This window comes from Macrotis lagotis, chromosome 1 (assembly GCF_037893015.1).
Source record: "Macrotis lagotis isolate mMagLag1 chromosome 1, bilby.v1.9.chrom.fasta, whole genome shotgun sequence".
Taxonomy (NCBI): domain Eukaryota; kingdom Metazoa; phylum Chordata; class Mammalia; order Peramelemorphia; family Peramelidae; genus Macrotis; species Macrotis lagotis.
Window position 1 is genome coordinate 250,009,935 of NC_133658.1, and position 18,652 is coordinate 250,028,586.

The window sequence follows — 18,652 nt, forward strand, 5'->3', positions numbered from 1 at the left end:
TTCCCAAGCTCACATCCGAGGCTCTGGGGGCCAATTAAAAAAAATTCGAATTTTCTTAATCTAGAAGCTCTGACACCAACTTCTATGAAAGAGATATCCTAGATCTGACTGTCCCCAAAGGTGTTCTTCCTTAGGTAATCTGCTTCTTATCAGGTGGAACCTAGGGTGTTATTTGGGAGTGGTGTTAAAGCTACTTGGAAGACATCATAAAAATCTGGTAGGAGAGGAACCCATGTGTTGAGGGCTATTTATTACCTTGGTCCTTACCCTATCCCATCAAGTGAGAGTTGAGGGACCAACCCCTAACTAAAAGGGAGAAGGGTCCTCAGTGTGGTCACTCAAAAACCTGGTTCCCCTTCTTTCCATACAGGGATGTCTGCCCTTTCTTTGACATCCCTCTGAAATGTCCAATAGCTTCAAAGCCCATGATGTCTCCAGACTTTCTGGCTGCCTCATACCTCATCTTACTGCAGTCACATTCTTCAGGTCTCTTCTTTTTCAGATGACCTCGGACTTCCCGAAGGTTCTTAATCTTGTTTTGGAGTGTTTCAATCTGAGGAAAAGAAAGACCATTGGAAATCAGAGACCTGTAAACCTGAGGCTGAAGCCTCCTACACAGAACTCCTTAGCCCTGTAGCCACCCCTCCCCTGTAGCACACAGAAATGGACATTATTTAAATGATAGTTTTCAAAGTCAGGTTTCTGCACAGGGTTAGGCAAAAAGGGTTACCTCTCTAAGTCTCAAATGTGAATGGAGAGGGGGGTGTTTGTTTCTTCCTTTTCTTTTGATAAGGCTATCCTTGTTCACAACTGTGAAATACACTGGGCATCTTCAGAGGTACTTTGTCCTTCTTCCTGACTTTAAAAAGGACTTAGCCCCATTCACCAGAGGTGAGAATTTAAGAATTATTTTTTTTTGCAAGGCAAAAGGCTTTTGCAAGGCTTGCCCAAGGCCACACAGCTAGGTAATTATTAAGTGTCTGAGGCCACATTTGAACTCAGGTCCTCCTGATTCCAGGGCTACTACTCTATCCACTGCATCACCTAGCTGCCCCTTAGAATTCAAGAATTCTTAAAGATGGTAAGCTGTCTCCTCTTCTAATCACAGTTAAAAAATGTCAAAGCTGGAAGGAGTCATCTTAGAGAGGAAGAAACTAAAGTCCAGAGAGGAGGAAGTTACCTACCTAAGTTCATATACCTAGCAAGTGTTGGGACTGAGATTTGAATTTTCTTCTCACTGTTGAAATGAGTTTTCTTAAGTGCAAATCAATCTTACTCTCTTATTCAATAAATGTCAGTGGCTCCCTATTGCTTCTGGGATAAAAAAAAATACACTACTATGCCTTTAAAATCTTTTCCCTAGCTTTATCCCACTGTATATTTCCGGTCTCATTCCCTTCCCATATTGTAATATGCTTGATCTCTTCCCACTTGATCTCTTCCCACTCCAATCCATCCATCCTCCAACTCAGTTGTCAAACTCATTTTCCTAATGTGTAAATCTGACCATTGCTATTTCCCTGTTCAACCAATATCAGCACTATTGCTTCCATGATAAAAATACAAAAATCCTGTTTGACTCAAAATTTTCTATAATCCAGCCCCACTCAACCTTTCTTACACCTTCCCTTCTCCTTTTCTCTCTCTCTCTCCCCCTTTCCCCCACCCCCCATACTATGCAGACCAGTGGCCTCCTTTCCATTCTCAGAGACTCCATCTCCCTGCTCTGGACATTTTCATTGAGTATCATCCATTTCTGGAATGTTCCACCCTTCTTTCAGCTACCTTTTGCAAGAAGGCTTTACTTGTTAAGTTCCTTTTAGACTAGCTGCTCAGGATGTGTTAGGTTCCTGCTGGCTAGCTTATCCTTACCCAGTTGAACACTGAAGGGGCGGGAGACAAGGGTGACAAAAGTTCTATTTCTCCAAGATCTCCATTTATTAAACCAAATACAAGTACTTAAATATCCTCCCCAGGGTGCCACTTACACTCCTGTGGCACTCTCCAATCAACCAGTAAAATAAAGCTCTGGTGCTCGAGGACACCAGGTGATGAAAGTTTACGGTACTCCCACACATAACAGTCCCTTACATTTCCTGATCCTCCTTAAGGTAGTGTCTTGCCTCTGAGACTACTTCCAATTTACCTTGTATGCATTTTTTGCTTTGTAAAATGGAAATAACTGCACCTCCATCACTTATTGTGAGTATTAAATGAGGTAATATTGTAATGTGCTCAGTACAGAGCAGGTCCATTGCTTGTCCTCTTCCCTTCCTGCCCACTCCCAATCTTATTCTCTAAAAACCTCAATTCTCCTTCCAAAACCCCCTCTAACCAGTAACTGGGAAAATTGCAGTCACTTCCTTTTTAGGTCTGTCACTCCTCCAACAGCGACCCTTCCATCTACCCATTCTCTGTTGTCCACAGATGGCTCTGTGGCCTAGGGACTGCTCACCTCATGGTCAATGTGTAGCTTGTGGTCTTTCCAGGCCTGCAGGGACTTGTACAGGTCTAGGTCACATTGGACTGTGTCATTTTCCAGGATGTAGCACCTGTCCAAGTTGGAGGAAGGAAAGAGATTGTATCACTGAATGGAGAAGAGAAGCTTCTTTCTACCTGGGATTGTGCATTTTAAGGCTTTTGATGCAGGTTCAGTGTGCCCAGAACCCGCCCTCAGACCCTCACCTAGCCCCAGTTCTAGGAGGGCTCATCTTCCTTCCCATCACTCCCTATTCCAGAGAAGCTTCCAGAACCAAGCTCACCTGTGGGTTACTTTGATGAGGTTGGGGGCCATGTACTCCTGAAGGTCCCCAGTACCGCTGAACTCAAGGCCACCATCCTTCTCCTCCTGGTCCACAGGGGCCCCTCCAGTCTCTAGCCTGTGCCGTTTGGTGATGTTCCTTGGCTGGAGTCCCATGCTGTAAAGCTCCCCATCCAACTGTATAGACACAGACCGGATTGAGCGGTTCCGGATATAGCTGGTCTTGTATTCTGCAAAGTAAAGGAGTCTTTGTAGTTTTTCTCAGGACTAGTCTGTTCATCCTCTTCCTTCCTCTGCCTGAAAACTTCAGGCTTCTCTGTCATCTCCTTCTTACATTTTACAGAGAAGGAAACCGAAGTCCAGTGAAGGAAACCAAAGTCCAGAGAAGGAAACTGAAGTCCAGAGAAATTACTAATTATCAGCAGCTGGAATTAAAACTTGGGCTAATCCAGTGCTTTCTTTGTTGTCTTTTGGGTCATTCCACCACTACACATCTTCTAGCTTACTCTTCTTCCCTCCAAACCTACTGCATCCTGGGTCCAACAAAATTAGGTGAGGTAGCCTTCCTTCCAAATGCTAACAGACAGATTCTCTCCTTTCCCCTTAGAAAATAGACTTGTCTTTAAAGATAGCGACCACAAAACTAGAAATCAAATTCCACAACCATAGAGAATTTGGGGGGAATCTTGAGAATTATTTAGTTCAGTGTTCCTGTATTGCAATAAAAACACCTGGAGTCCAGATAGTAGAATGCCTCAGTGTTCAGTTCACAAGACGCCTCAGCTTTCAGGTTACTTTTTTGACCCTTATTTCTCTAAATTTCTGAAGGACAGTGACCATCTCTTTCTTTTTAAATGTAGTTGACCTATAGGAGGTGGGGGGAAGGGAAGGCTTGAGAACTATTTAGAAAGAAAACCCAGGAGAATTAGAAAGAAAAAAAAATCTGTGTCCTGTTATCTTCCCACACCCCCTTCTCCCCATTCTTCTCACCCAGGATGGGAACTATCCAGGGAGTTTTGTGTTTTCTCTGTAGGGGTTAATGACAAGTGAGATAAGTGAACAGTAAATAAATTAGACACTTTTTATGTTCAACACTTACAAATTATTGATCCTTTCTTTAAGGATCAAATATTTTGAGAGAGGGATAAGGGATGGTGGCCTGGGAAAGACATTTTGGTTTGGAAAATCATGGATATAGGTGGTAAGTGGATCCCTAGGGCAGTCAATTGGTACACTCTTTCCAGAAATAATGGTAGGATAGATTTAGTTACTATTTCCAGAGCTACCAAGAGATGGAAATGTGGGAAGGAAGAATGAGTATTGCAAGAAGATGGCATGGTTAAGCCAGGGCCAGATAAATAAAGTGAGCTCTCAATGACTGTGCAGCACAGCCCCAGGGAAGAAGTTGGTTGAGAAGGTGGAATTCAAAGAATTTAGACCCAGAATTTTCCAGCCTCTGAGATGCTTCCCTCTGCTCACCCCACAGTTCTTTTACTTAGCTGTCCCCTGCTCCCAAGTCCCCAAAGGAGTGCTCATTCCCAGTGAAGCTGCTGTTGGGGGGGGGGGGAGCTGGTGATGACGATTCCTAATACACCTAAAAAAGTTAATGGCTTATTGTGAACCCATAAACCCTGGCTCTGACAGGAACAAAGACCAGAGCTCTACGTTTCACTAACTCTGAGAGCTCCTGTCACTCAGCCTGTGCTGCTCCTTAGGGTCCCTGCTTTGGTTCTTTGTGGGGTAGTTGAACCCCAATTTTCTCTCTGGCTTCCAGCTGGTAGGTGACATAAACTCTGGGCTTGTGACTGAAGTAGGCTTGGTGTGATAAGTTTTTCTCCTGATAGAATGTAAGTTCCTTAAAGGAAAGACACCCCCCCCCGTTATATTGCTTTTGTACCCCCATTTCTAGCAGGGTGTTGACTGACACACAATAGACACTTAATGACATGTTTTGGTTGACTGCCCAGAAATAGATGAGTTGTTAGAGAACTTCCAGGTCCTCATATTAGAGGTGAAGCAATTGGGCCCAAGGTCATGCAGTTTTATTAGCATCTCCCTTATCCTAATGTCAATTAATCTCATTTCAGGTGGCATTTCTAGTCACATGGTCATAGATATCTTATCCACAGACATTTTAAGTGCTCACCATGTGACTAGAACTCAGTACGCCCTTGCAGAAATGACTGCTGTCTCATTCCATCCTCTCCTCACGCTCTGATCCTTGTGAGACTATTTGCTATGTTGTGTAATTATTTTCTTGCCTCACTTCTGAGTCTCACTGAAACCTCACTGCTTCCTTTTCTTCCTTTTCTTCCTCCCTCCCTTTCTCCCTTCTTCCCTTCCTCCCTCCCTCTTTCCCTCTTCTCCCTCCCTTCCTCTTTTCTTTGCCTTCCTTCCTTCCTTCCTTCCTTCCTTCCTTCCTTCCTTCCCTCCCTCGAGTAGTTTGCCATTTCCTTCTCTGGTTCAGTTTACAGATGGGGAAACAGAAGCAAACAGGGCTAAGTGTCTTGCTAAGGTCAAGCACATTTGAACTCAGGTCCTCCTAACTCCAGTGTTCTATCCATGGTTCCACTTATTGGCTTCCTTCAAGATTTAACTCAAGGTGGGCAGCTGGGTGGTATAGTGGATGGAGCACCAACCATGGGGTCTGAGAACTTGAGTTCAAATATGACCTCAGACACTTAATTCCCTAGCTGTGTGACCTTGGACAAGTCACTTAACCCCATTGCCTTGGAAAACAAAACTAAACAAAAAGATTTAGCTCAAATTTGACCTTCAGGCAGGAGACATTTCCTGGTTTTTCCCAGTAGCTAGTAAGCTTTTTTTTCTGAGATTACTTTTCACATACACACATCTTGTAGGTACCTAGTTATTTCCATATTATCTCTACTCCCCTACTCACCTCCATCCCCAATGTGTCTATCTCAAAAGGACAAGGATTATTTTTGTGTTTGTCTATATGTAGCATATTTTGTAAATGCTGAATCAATTAATTACCCTGAACTCTGTTATGGGACAATGAGAGTCTTCTTCACAGGAGTGGGGATGGTATGCTTGGAACCATCCATGCTCTGCTGGGATGCATGGCCTCAAGCCTGGTGCATGGCCTCCAACAACAATAGGCCCCAGGAAGGTTCACAAAATGCCTTTTCATTCATGGACTAAATTCTTAAGATGAAAACAGAGGGACTTGAGTGAAGTTTTAGTGAAGTTTCTTTGCACAGCCATACAAAATTGGGATCTGATCTATGTTCCTTTTGTATTTATTAGATTTACTCAGACTAGGGACAAGTTTGATCATATCAGTCCACTGCTTAAGAGACTGTCATTGCCAATGTGGCAGAGGAAAGGCACAGGTCCTGGGTTGGAATCCTGGCTTTTCTTCAGTGTGGCAGTGGGCAAGGGCTTCAAGAACATACTCTGCTCTAAATCTTATAAACCCAAAGGAAAAGGGTTGTGCCTCACAATAGTTTAACAAATTTGGGGTTGGTGTACTGGGGATGGGGAAGAGTCTCAGGTTCCTCCCTCCTTCTCAAAATCATAAATTCAGAGCTGGAGGGGATCTTGGAGCCCACAAAGCCCATCATTTCATTTTATAGATGAGGAAACTGAGGCACACAGATTTTTAAGTGACTCATCCCAGGGTCATGGCTAGAAATTATCTGAGGCAGGATTTGAACTCTGGGTCTTCCTGACTTCAATTCCAACAGTCTACTCTATTATTAACCTACTACTTAAACACTCAACAACTTTCCTCTTCATTGAATTAATTAGATAAGGGTTCTTTCTCATTGTAGATCCCATGATCTTCCCTCCAGATTCTGGCCTCCAGCCTACCTCACATTATTCCCCCTTAAATGCTTACATTATCAGTCAAATTGGATCAGCTGCCACCTCCTGAACATGTCTACAACCAGTCCTCAAAGCTTCATTTATTGAGGGCTGGGTGGGAGCCCTGCCTAGTAAATCAACCTGAGTTACTATGAGTTTTCATTTCTTTGCAGTTTTTTTAAGGAGGGAAAAAAAAAAGCTTAATTGAGTCCCTAGTTCTCGTATTATTTAAAGATTATCTACCATACTGCATACTTAGAAGAGAGAGTCGCTGTGTAATTCAATCTTGGAACCAATAATTTTATTCACCTAAAAAAATTAGCTTAGTAGTTAGTAATCAGCCTGCGAGGAAATATAATGGGGGGAAATCAATTTGAAGCCTCTGTCTTGAAGCATGTGCCAGGCCATTATGGAGAAAGACTAATCTGCTAAATAATTGAGGATCTGCGTTGGTGGATGAGAGGCAAGAAACAGAGTTGAGAAGTGATGGCTGGTAGCTGCCACTTCTATTCTAATCGCATTCCATCCTTCAAACGAACACATTTATCTGAGTCGGGGAGCTTGGAGCCAGCGCCAGGCCTAGGAAAGAGCCTGGGTTTTGGAAGGAAATAACCTGCAGAGCAGGCCAACTGCCCTAGAGGGTTTGGACCCACCCCTGTGACCTCATTTGAGATTTTCTCAGCAAAGATACTGGAGTGGTTTGCTATTACCTTCTCTAGCTCATTTTATAGATGAGGAAACTGAGGCAAATCAGGTTAAGTGACTTCTCCAGGGTCATATAGCTAGTAAGTGTCTGAGGCCAAATTTGAACTCATGAAAAGGGGTCTTCCCGATTCTATACCCAGTGCTCTATCCTAGGGCCACCTAGGTGCCTGAAGATATAATGCTTAAATAGAACACATGTAAGGTCTTGCATCATAAGGAGCTCTCTGGGTGGATAGGATGTCTGTTCTGAAGAAGAGCTGGATTAGAGGAGGAACATAAGATGTAGATGGAATGACCTTATAGATTATCCAGTCCCAGACCCTTTATTTTGTAAAGGAGAAAACTAAGGGCTTGGGATATTAAATAAGTTGTCTAAGATTATATAGCAGTAACTAGGAGGAGAATGCATTTGAACTCAAGTCTTCACATTCCCCAAGAAACTAACTTTTCAAGTTTGCTCCATCTCCATCTTTACCAAGACCAAGCTTCCCCGGAGGTATTTTCTTCTAAAAAGCCCAGCACACATATCCCGGTGTAGCACACATCACCAATGACTTCATCCCGACCCCAACATGCCAGAGTCAAGGAACCTGAGTGAGAGTCCTAGCTCAGTGAGTTCACAGATTGCACATAGATTTGGGCAAGGTATTGAATCCTTCTGGATCTTACTGTACTCCTCTGGAAAGGAGGAAATTGGATCTAAGGCACTTCTCAGCCACGACACTACATACTCAAGGTCCCCTCGGTCTTGATATCTTCCAGCTCAGATTCTGTGCTCTTGTTCTAAAGCCCCCCAGCTCTGACATTCATTGTTTTAAACTCTCTCCCAACTCATATACTTGGGGTTTCTGTGGTTCTGAAGTAGCTGAGCTATTGAAATATAGTAGACCTGGAAAGCAGAGAATCCCATAAGGGCTTGGAACCCAGCTGTGACCCCACAGGTTTAGTGATCTGTACCACCTTGTCCTCTGAGTCTCAACGCCCTTGCTCTTTCCTTCTGGGGCACCATCTTTTGCTGGTAGTAGGTGGGCTAATTGGCCAAACTCTCATGGTGTTAGTGTCCAGCCCCCCCCCCCCCCCCCCCGCATCTTCCCCCCCCCCCCCCCGCCTGCTTTCCTTCCAATGGGTGGTCCTGACACTTACTTTTCTTGGAGAAGAGTTTTTTCCTTCGCCCAACTGGGCTGAGCTTGTACTCATTGTCCTCACAGGTGCAGCCCTCGGTGCCACCCTTGTAGTATTTGGGCATGAGGTTGGAAAAGCCTTTGGTGCTGCTGCCACTGATGGTCCCCAGCCTCAGGGGTCCTTTGCACTTGTGAAGCTTGAGTTTCCCCGAGGCATCCTCCACACATTGCCACTTCTGCAAAACATGGGGTCTCTTCTCAGTACCAGGAGACAGGTGTGTGTGTGTGTGTGTGTGTGTGTGTGTGTGTGTGCTTGTGTGTGCATGCATATCTGTGTGTATGTGTGCATGTGTGTACACATGTCTGCATGTGTGTGCTTGTGCGCATGTGTGTGTGTCTATGTGCATGTGAGATGAGCCTGGCTACAACAGGGGTAAATGCTCAAGATTATCAAAGATCAGGTAAAGAGGCTTTGAAAGTCCCTTGAAGGGTTTAGCACTAGACTGGACATAAGTCCTTTGTGTTCAGACTTTTTGTAGGCCACCAATAGAGTGGAACAAAGAACCCTGAATTTGGAGTCAATGGACAAGAATCTTGACTCTGGGTCAGCGCTTTCTGTCTCTGGGACTCAGTTTCCTCCTCTCATCTCTTCTTTGCCATTTGACTAGACTCAATGGAGATAATGGATATAAAGTAATTTGTAACCACCATAGCGTCAGCCCTCATTAGCTCTCCATGGGAAGGGAAGCTGCTCCAAGATTCTCCTCTCCTCTTGAAGGCCCCTCAGGGGGCCAGCTACCCACACCTGCACATCACCTATCCCAGCTGCCCACACCTGTGCCTCACCTGTCCCAGTTGCTCACAAGCTGTCTGGTACTCAGCTCGCTGGCACAAGTCCTTCACACGCTGGTGTTTGGGCAGGAAGTTTTCCTCTTGGGCATCCACCTTCTCATTCTCTCTTTTATGAAGTAGTTTTCTTTAGAGAAGAGAAATCACAGAGTCAGAACTGGCAAGGACCCTAGAACACAGAGTCTCGGAACTAGAAGGGATCTTAAAGACTAGTTAGTGCAACCTCTTCATTTCATAGAAGAGGAAACCAAAACAGGGAAGCCAGCCCAAACTCACACAGTAATTTAGTTCTCTCCAACCATCTCTTGCATCAACCCCATAATACAGATCTTCCTCTGCATCTCAAGCCCAAGGGAAAACTGTCATTTTGATTTGTTAGGGGAAAAAATAAGTTGCGGACAATGATAACTACCAGAATTCATTCTGCAACCTTTAGTATATATCCACTCCTTTCTACTCACCCCATCTCACTGATTCTGATCTCAATCCCCTGCTTGCTTTGTTCAGACCCAATTCTCTATCACTGACTGGCCACTCCCTTATTTCCATGTCCCTCCCCACAAAGTTACCCATCCCTTCCCTGAGGTCATCTTAGACCTTCTCTTTTTGTTCTCCATTCTTCTTGCAGTCCTTCTATCTTCAGCACCCAGTAACCTCTTCTCCTTTTTAAGTTCATTTAATTCCTACTCATCACCCAATCAAGATTCCTAAAACTAGCTGCAGACCTCTATGAGTCTCCTCCCCAACTCCTAGGGGAACTCCAATATCCACTATATACCCTGCCCTCCTCATTCCTCAACAAACCCATTTCCTATGACCTACTCCTCCACTCCATCACAACTACACATGGAGGTGGTCATCCTCTTGTTCTTGCCTCACAAAAGTCTCCTTTCATGTTCCTGAACTTTGAAAATCTTTTTCTGATCATAGACTGTTGTCACTCTGGCTCTTCTTTCTATCTTGAACTCCAAATCTTGTTCTTCAGTCACATCAGGACCTTCACTCCCTCCAACCCTCAATTCTGGCCCAGGTCATCATTACCCCTCCACTGAGCATATTCTCTTTCTTTCCCATCTGGATCCCTTGCACTGACTTCTCTGGAATTCCCACTAGAAGATCTTGCTCTGCCAAACCCCAGCATCCAATCCCTCCCATCATCTATAGCTTTCAATCCTTCTTACATGCTGCTGAATAAAGCTTAAAAAAAGTCAAGCAAATTTCTGTTACCTGGACCTTCATTGTGGAAACAAACACAGCCCTCTTCCATCTCCCCAAACAAGGGACTATCCCATAGTGACTTTTCCAGATCTTTCATCCCTCCTCAATTCTCCCTTCCAGTTCTCGCTCCTTTCACCCTCTCAGGTGAGAACATTGCTTAATATTTCATTGAAGAACAGACCATTCATTGAAAGCTCTTTTTCCTTGTTCCTCATCTCATTTCTGAGATGCCTTCTGCCATAATTTCTTAATTCACCCATAACACCCATGCTTCACATGAAGTGGCAATCCAACTCCTTGCTAAAACATCTCTCCAAATGATCACATTCTATACCATTGCTTCCAGCAGACTGATATTATCCCTACTCTTCTACGAATGTCATAATCACTGCCCATCTTCTGGCCTCTTCTTACTGCCTACAATGTTGACTATGTCTCCTCATTCTCAAAAATCTCTCACTTGATCCTTCTATTCCCAAGGGCTGTTTTCCTGTGTCTTGACTGCCAAAAACGTTTCCAGACATCTTAAACTGAATGTCCCAGTTATCTTAAACTCAACATGTCCAATACGGAATTATTTTTCCCCTTAAACCCTCCCGCTTTCTAATTTTCCTCTTCCATGTTATCCAGGCTTGCAACTTAGGTATCATCCTCAATTTCTCACTGGCTCTCACCACCCTCCACCAATATCCAATCATTTGTCAAATCTTTGTAACATCCCTCACCTATGTCTCCTTCTCTTCTCTGACACTGTGCTGATACCCTGATGCAAACCCTCATCCTTCTACATCCAGACCACTACAGTAGCCAGCTGGTTGATCTGGCTCCAGCCCATCTTCCATTTTGTCAAATTGGTCTTCCAAAAGTGAAAGTAGCTTCTCACCAGGATCAAAAAATAAAACTCTGTTTAGTTTTAAAAGCCCTTCATCACCCAGCCCTCTCCAGTCTTCTTCCCTTCATTACCTGGCACTCTCCAGCCTTCTTCTCTTCATTACCTGGCACTCTCCAGCCTTCTTCTCTTCATTACCTGGCCCTCTCTGGTCTTCTTCACTTCATCACCTGGCTCTCTCCTAACTTTCTGGTTTTCTAACACTATACTCGCCAGCAAAGAGTCTCAGGCTGGAGCCTCCTTACTCTTCCTTACTGACTTCTTGCAGTTTTATTGGCTGTTGTCCTTTGCCGATCCTAGAATTCTCTTCCTCATTTTCCTCTCCTAGTTTCTCAGCTTGGTCACTCGCACTTAGCTTAATAAATGCTTAGCTAACTGACTACTGAGTATGCAACATCCCTCTTTTTTTGGGAGCTTTGGGCTCATTTCAGCCCTTGTTGCCACTGGTGAAGTAGAGAGTAAATTGCCCTTTGTCAGTGAAGTCTGTGAAAATCATCACTGGAAGAAGGAAAACATGATCCATCTTCTTCCCTTCTCTCCCCACATATGGTCTTTGCACCTCCCTTGGCCATCACTGATGTCCCAAGTTTTTGCAGAACTCCTCTGAGCCTGAGGAGTGTCAGCATGGTCCTTCAAATGTCTCAGCATCATCAGACTGCCCCTGCTACCCTAATCCCACCATTCTTCCTATTTTCTTGACTTTTGCAGGGGAGATGAACGAGTATTTATTAAACAACAAGCACTGTGCTAAGCACTTTACAAATATTATCTCATATAATCCTCACCTCAACCCTGTGAGCTCAGAGCTACTATTATCCCCATACTACAACTGAAGATACTGAAGGTTAAGTGACTTGGCCAGGGTCACACTGCCAGGAGGTTGGATTTGAACCTAAGTCTTCCTGACTCCAGGGCCAGTGCTCTAACCACAGTGCCACCTTTCAAGGGCAACATCCTTTTTTTCTGAGTATTTCATATAATTAGCTCACTATCATTGCTATGATGGTTGTTTCTCTATGTCTACTTTAATTCCATAAAGGATGACATCTGTCCCTCTCATTAATCTCAATTTCTGACTAGCTCTGGGAACAGTAATCGAGCTGATGCAAACATTGGCAGAGGGTGCATGTCAATCAGTTACTCTGCGAGGCCTCCCAGCCCCACAATGTACCCTCATGGTGGAAAGGCTCCTTTTCCCCTTGACCATGATACCCTTCCTTTGGCTACCACTCCTCTGTGTTGTCTTCCCTTTAGAATAAAAGCTTCTTGAAGGTGAGGAGTGTCATGCTTTTTGTTATTTGTATCCTGGTAGTTATCAGAGTGTCTGACACATCCTAAGCACTTAATACACCATTCATTCATTCATTCTTCTCACTCCTCAGTTTAATCATTTGCCATTCCACCTCAATATCTCTCCTATAAACCCACCTCTTGCACTCTTAACACTTTAGTTTAGGTTTCTTCACCTCTCACCTGGACTACTGAAAAGTCTCCTAACTGGTCTCCCTGGATTTTTCTTCAATCCATCTTCCACATAGTCAAATTGAGTTTATTTTTTTGCAGACTCAGTCTCCCTACCTTGGCCAGGCTACCTGTGCAGCACTCTCTCAGGGACCTGATCCTAAACCTTTAACTGTCTCCATTTTTCTGACCTGGGCCAGTTTGCCCCTTGTTCCAGGGTCACACCATCTTGGGGCCAGACTCTATACAGAGACATGATTGTTATTGGCCCTGCTGCAGTTTGGAACTGGAACTCAGGTGATCACCAGCCTCAGCTTCCTCAGCAGCATGGGCTACAAGACCAAGCCACAGCTTCAGCCAAATTGATATTCTTAAATCATAGGTCTGGTTGTGCCATATCATGGTCAATTCCATTGCCTTTATAACTAAATACAAATTTCTCTGTTTGCTCTTTATAGTTATTTATAATCTGGCTGCTTGTCTTTCAAAACAGGTCAAATTGCTATTCCACCCACACCACATTATGTCTCCTGCCTTCGGGCCTTTGTACAGCCCCCCCCCCCCCCATGCCATTCCTCTTTACCTCCATTTCTTCTGAAAATCCTAGCTCACTTCAAGTACAGTCACCTTCAACAGGTCTTTGGCTATTTCCTAGTAACACACCTCGCACCAATTACTGTGCATTTATTTTGCTTGTGGTGTAGAATGGAAGCACTGCAAAGCTTGGGGCTATCTTACTTTTGAATTTGACTCTAACATCCAATACGGTGTTTGGCACATAGTAGGTATTCAATTAATGCTTGCTGATTGTTTTCTCTCCAGTCACAAAAGAAAAGGTGCCTTTATTCCTTAGAGAAGCTAAGAGATTGAAGATGCATTAGAGAAAAAGGAGGACTAAGAGGGCATCTCCTCACTCCTCCTCTTTAATGCCATCCTCTCTAGGAAGCTGCCCTTGAACCTCCTGGTCAATAATGAACTTGCTTAGAATGATTCAGTCCTCAATGCACTTATGTAATATTGTGTAATATATTCTTCTATACTGAGACTATGTTTTATCTCAACTTTATAATTCCCATTTCAGAGAACACATGGTGCCCTTAATACTTGAATGACTATCTATAGTTGTTTCTTTAAAAGTCTTGCTTCTTACCCTCTCTCCACCAGGAATGAGTCTCTCCAGACCTTTATCTTCTTCTTCAAGTGGAACCTAGGGAAAATACACAGCTTAGTTCTCAACCCAAGCACAGAGCCTTTCTCCCCCAGGGCTGATGTGTTAGCTGGGCTTGGATTTGCCAAGCCACTGGAGTTAACCCTTGTACAGAATGGGAAAGTGGAATCTGCAGGGCAAAGGGACCTACTGAAATCTTATCTGGAAGGGATATTTGAAATAATCTAGTACAAAAACCTTCATTTTGTGGCTGGGGAAACTAAAGAAAACTTGTTCAGGGTCCCACAGGTAGTAAGAGGTATGAGACTTGGGTCCCCCCAACTCCAATCTCAGCTTACTCTATAACCCCAGGGGCCTTTGAGGATAATGGTTTTTATGATGTGATAAATGCACTGTAGCTTCTGATGTCTTTTTGTTGTTCAGATTGGTCTTTGACCTGAATTTTATCTAAATAAAGTAACCCTAGCCCCTGCTTTCCAGTTCTCCTTTATGGGTTGTCTTTTCCAGCCAGACTGCAAGCTTCTTAAGGGAACCCACTGTTCTTGCATTTCCAATGCTTGGTTCATGGTAAATGCTTAAACATTTTCATTCCCATATGAGAAAGGAAACTGAATTCTCCAAGGAAAGCAATTTGCCCAAGGACACAAAATGAGCCAATATTGGAGCCAGGATTAAAACCCAGCCTCTACATTTTCTGCAAAATTCAATTCCCTTCTAGAGTGAACTTTTCTCCCATTACTTCTACTTAGAATCATTTCCAAGGAGGTTGAGGAAAGATGCAACATGGAGCAGCATCTACTCCAGAGATATTAGAGGTTGACAACTTTCTGTTAAATGGAGCAAAGAGAAGATGCCAAAAGGGATGCTGGGATCTGTTGGTATCCTTCAAATTTTCTCCCTTTGTGTCTAGAGGATTTGGACAGCTCACAGTCCTGGGTGGGGGGCAGGGGGAGGAGGGTGAGGGTTGACCAGCTAGGCAGCACGAGTTGAGTTAAGGCTGCAGTTACCGAATAGTCCATCAGAGGTCACTATGGTCTTGCAGAGAATCTAGTATTTTTATAGCTTGATGTAGAGACAAAACAAGCAGGATCAGAGAACTCATAAACTGGAAGAGATGCTAGAGAGCATCTAGGAGTTCTCCACCTTGTTTGTGTCATGGATCCCTGTAACAGTCTAATGAACCTTCTGTATCCTTTCTCAGAATGTTTTTAAAGAATTGAAAAGAAATGCTAATTTTAGAGGTTAGAAAAAAATAAAGATGCAATTTCCTCCTCCACCCCAGATAAATTCTTGGACCCCAAAGTGAGCTAGTTCAACCCGCCTTCTCCATCAGGAAACCTGAGGTCATTTGAGGTGGTCTGACCTACAGGATCATGGCTCACTGGGTCATACATAGATCAGAGCTGGAGAGTCTTTATCCATTTAGTCCTTTTCACAGATGAAGAAACTGAGGACATGCATTGTGAATAGTAAGACTGGGTGTTGAAGTCAGGTCCACTGATTCCAAACCCTATAGTTTTGGCTGGACTGCTTGCCCAAGGTCAGAAAGCTAGTGAAATGAAAGCTCTGGAATTTAAACCCAGGTTGTTCTTTTGATTCACAACCAGATCTCTTTCCACTATTCTCCACTACTTCTTTAGTATCCCCATTTTAAACATGATGAAAATTGAGGCTCAGAAATGTCAGATGGTCAGGGTCTCCAAAGGGGGTCAGAGCTGGGGCTCAAACTTGTTTAACTTCAAGACCATTGTCTTTGCACTTGTACTGTGTTAACCCCAGGTACATGGCCAGGAGAGAAGTCCAACCTGCCTTAAATCACTTTTGCCTAATGGCCAGGCTATCCTCTCTCCAGGCTGGAATCTTTCCAGTTTTCCCTTTCTCCTCTCTGGCCAAAGCCTGACCATCCTTCTAGACTCAACTTAAGACCCATGTCTTTCTTGGACTTTATGTGGAATACAAAGATTTCTTCATAGTTCCTAGCTAATCTGTACCATGCATCTGGGGATTTGCTTAGCTGCTGTTTGGGAAGATTATTTCATTTTGGATGTGCACTGTCTCACCTGCCATCTTACAAACTTTGCAAGGGCAGTGTGTGTTATGTTCCCTCTCCTGAATTGAATCAGCAGGTAGGCACAAATCAAGTGCTTAGGATTGAGGAAAAACATACCCTCTTTTTTCTCCCCTTTCTGTCAGCTTCTGGATATTCTCACCTATTGACTGGTCTCTCAGTATCCAGAAGTTTGAGAATGGACTTGCCATCCATGTCAGGAGGGATGTCCAGGCCTGCAATGTCCAGGATAGTTGGTGCCAGGTCAATGTTCAGGACAATGTGGGGATTTCTACAGAAAAGAAAAGAATGGGGGAGAGAATTCATCTCAGTTTCTGTTGAGTCCTGCCTGTGGGAACCCAGCTCCTGAGAAGCCCCACAGGTCACTTCCACCCACACTCTCCTCACCATGGCTCCTGTTAGAGTTTCAGGGGTGAAGGAAGAAATTTAGAGAATGAAGCCCTTATGTTGCCACTGGCCTCACCATTTCTTGCAGTCTCCTTGTGATAGCCCCTCCCTAACCCTTCCTACCTCATGCTTTGCTGCCTTCATCCATTAGAGTATAAGCTTCTTGAGGGCAGGGACTATCTTGTTTTCTTATATTTTCATCTCTAATACTTAGCACATAGTAAACACTTAATGAAGACCACCTATCTTGGGGGGGTTTCAAGAGAAAGGGTAGTTTATGACTCAGTGGGGAAGATTCAAACCTCATTGACTTGTCATTGAGGCTTTACTTGCAGATTTGAATTCCCTCTCCTGCAAAAGGGCCATGAAGTTTCTCCCATGAGCCTTGGCATTTGTATACATTCAAATAAATCATGGAGCAATTGATCTTAGAATTGAAAGAAACCTTAGTCCAGGTCCCTTATTTTACAGATAACAAAACTACATCTCTGAAAGGAGAAATTGATTCAGAACCACAAGCTTTGGAACTGAAAAAAGATCCCAAAGATCACAGGATTAAAGATGTACTGTTAGAAGGGACCTTAGAGAATCCAGCCTCTCCCTCTACTTACATTTTACACATAATGAAATGGAGTCAGAAAAATTAGATGATTTTTCCAGGGTCACACAACTAGAAAATGTCTGATTCAGGATTAGCACCAAGTCCTATCCATGCTATGCTGCCTCTCTAGATCTTAGTTCAGTGAATCCCCTCTTTTTACACCAAAGTATGTGACTTGCAGTAATAATTAGCAGAGCTGGGAAATGACCTCCAGACTGATGCCAAATCCAGTGTCCTTGCTACTGGTGACTAGAGTAATGGGGCAGAGAGTGGACAGCAGTGACTGGACTTCAATCACCAACAGGACAATCTAAAGGGGCATGATTTATGAGAAGAAATAAGTGGGGAAGAGGGGGATATCTTTGGGGAAGCATGTTTTAGAATTTTGCTTCTAGGATGACATATGAAACTAGCCAAACACATCAATGGGAGGTTTTGGCTTAATTCAATCTTACTATTTTAGTGGGGTCTTCTCACCACATTCATGCTTTTATTCCTCATTCCTAATACATGGCCTGAGAACCCATCTCCTTGTGCAAGCAAACATATCCTTGATGAGGTTTTACAATTCTTCCTCTGCCCTATGGGCCACTGTTGTTCAGTCTTTCCTCTTTTTGGGTCCTTGTGTTCCATGAGGTACAGCCATATAGCACTCACAGAGAGTTTTGATGTTAAAAAGAAAAAAATGTTCCTGCAAGGGAATCTTAGGATCACTGATTCTCCAAATATGATACAGCTCAATTCTCTCCCAATCAGTTCTGAATCCTCTTTACTGTTAATCTGCAGCATAGGTGTAGATACTGAGTATCTATGGATATACTTTGTGGTAGGTTTTCTGTCTAACTGCATATTGTTATCTGGCTAATATGATTTTCATACATTCTGGCTTTCACATGTGGATGGTCAGGAGCATTTTTAACTGAGTATATTTTTCACTGAGGTGGTGGAGTAAGACTTCAGAGATTAGTGTCATAAGTATGATCTGAAAATAGACGCAGCTAGATAAATTCACCACCGACAGGGAGGCTTTCTCATATCCATCCTTTGTTCAAGGTATTCTCAATGACATAGGCAAATACTTTAGGTGATTTTTTATTTTTTACAGAGGACACAGGTCCAGAAAAAGGAGGGGACTCACCTAATGTCACACAGGTCACACAGGTGACAGAGGCAGCCATTCAAACCTACTTCCTCTGATTCTAAATCCAAGCCATGATCTTTCTGTGACATCAAGCTAGGAAATGACTGGTCTAAGATCTCCTAACTCACTAGTGGCAAGGCTGAGATCAAAAGCTGGTATCCTGATTTTTAGTCTTGTGATACTGTCCTGCACTGCATTTTTTTTATTTTCATAATTTAATCTAGTTGTATCTTTAGGAGATTCCTAGTTCTCTGTTTCTGCATCCTATATTCAGCACTCATTTAGAGAGAACCTTAGTTGTGCATGTGTGTGTGTTCAGCTCATTATAGATCTAAGTCCCAAAGCACTGCTTAATGGTGAATATTTGCATATCAAAAATCCCAGGAGTCCAGCTACATAATTTCTCAGATGATCAAAGTCACTCTGATCATTATAAGTCCTTTTACATTACC

General features: G+C 43.5%; 1 protein-coding gene across 3 annotated transcripts in view; it reads right to left on the reverse strand.

The window, feature by feature from the left end:
• SULF2 (sulfatase 2) overlaps window positions 1-18,652 on the reverse strand; it is a 136,795-nt gene that overhangs the window by 10,557 nt on the left and 107,586 nt on the right. For all 3 annotated transcript variants that reach the window (XM_074210194.1, XM_074210195.1, XM_074210193.1), the window contains exons 8-14: window positions 16,214-16,342; window positions 13,986-14,042; window positions 9,265-9,394; window positions 8,441-8,654; window positions 2,763-2,991; window positions 2,456-2,552; window positions 459-553 (exon numbers count right to left, since the gene is read on the reverse strand). In XM_074210194.1, the coding sequence (XP_074066295.1) occupies window positions 459-553; window positions 2,456-2,552; window positions 2,763-2,991; window positions 8,441-8,654; window positions 9,265-9,394; window positions 13,986-14,042; window positions 16,214-16,342 (951 nt within the window). The remainder of the gene's footprint in view (window positions 1-458; window positions 554-2,455; window positions 2,553-2,762; window positions 2,992-8,440; window positions 8,655-9,264; window positions 9,395-13,985; window positions 14,043-16,213; window positions 16,343-18,652) is intronic.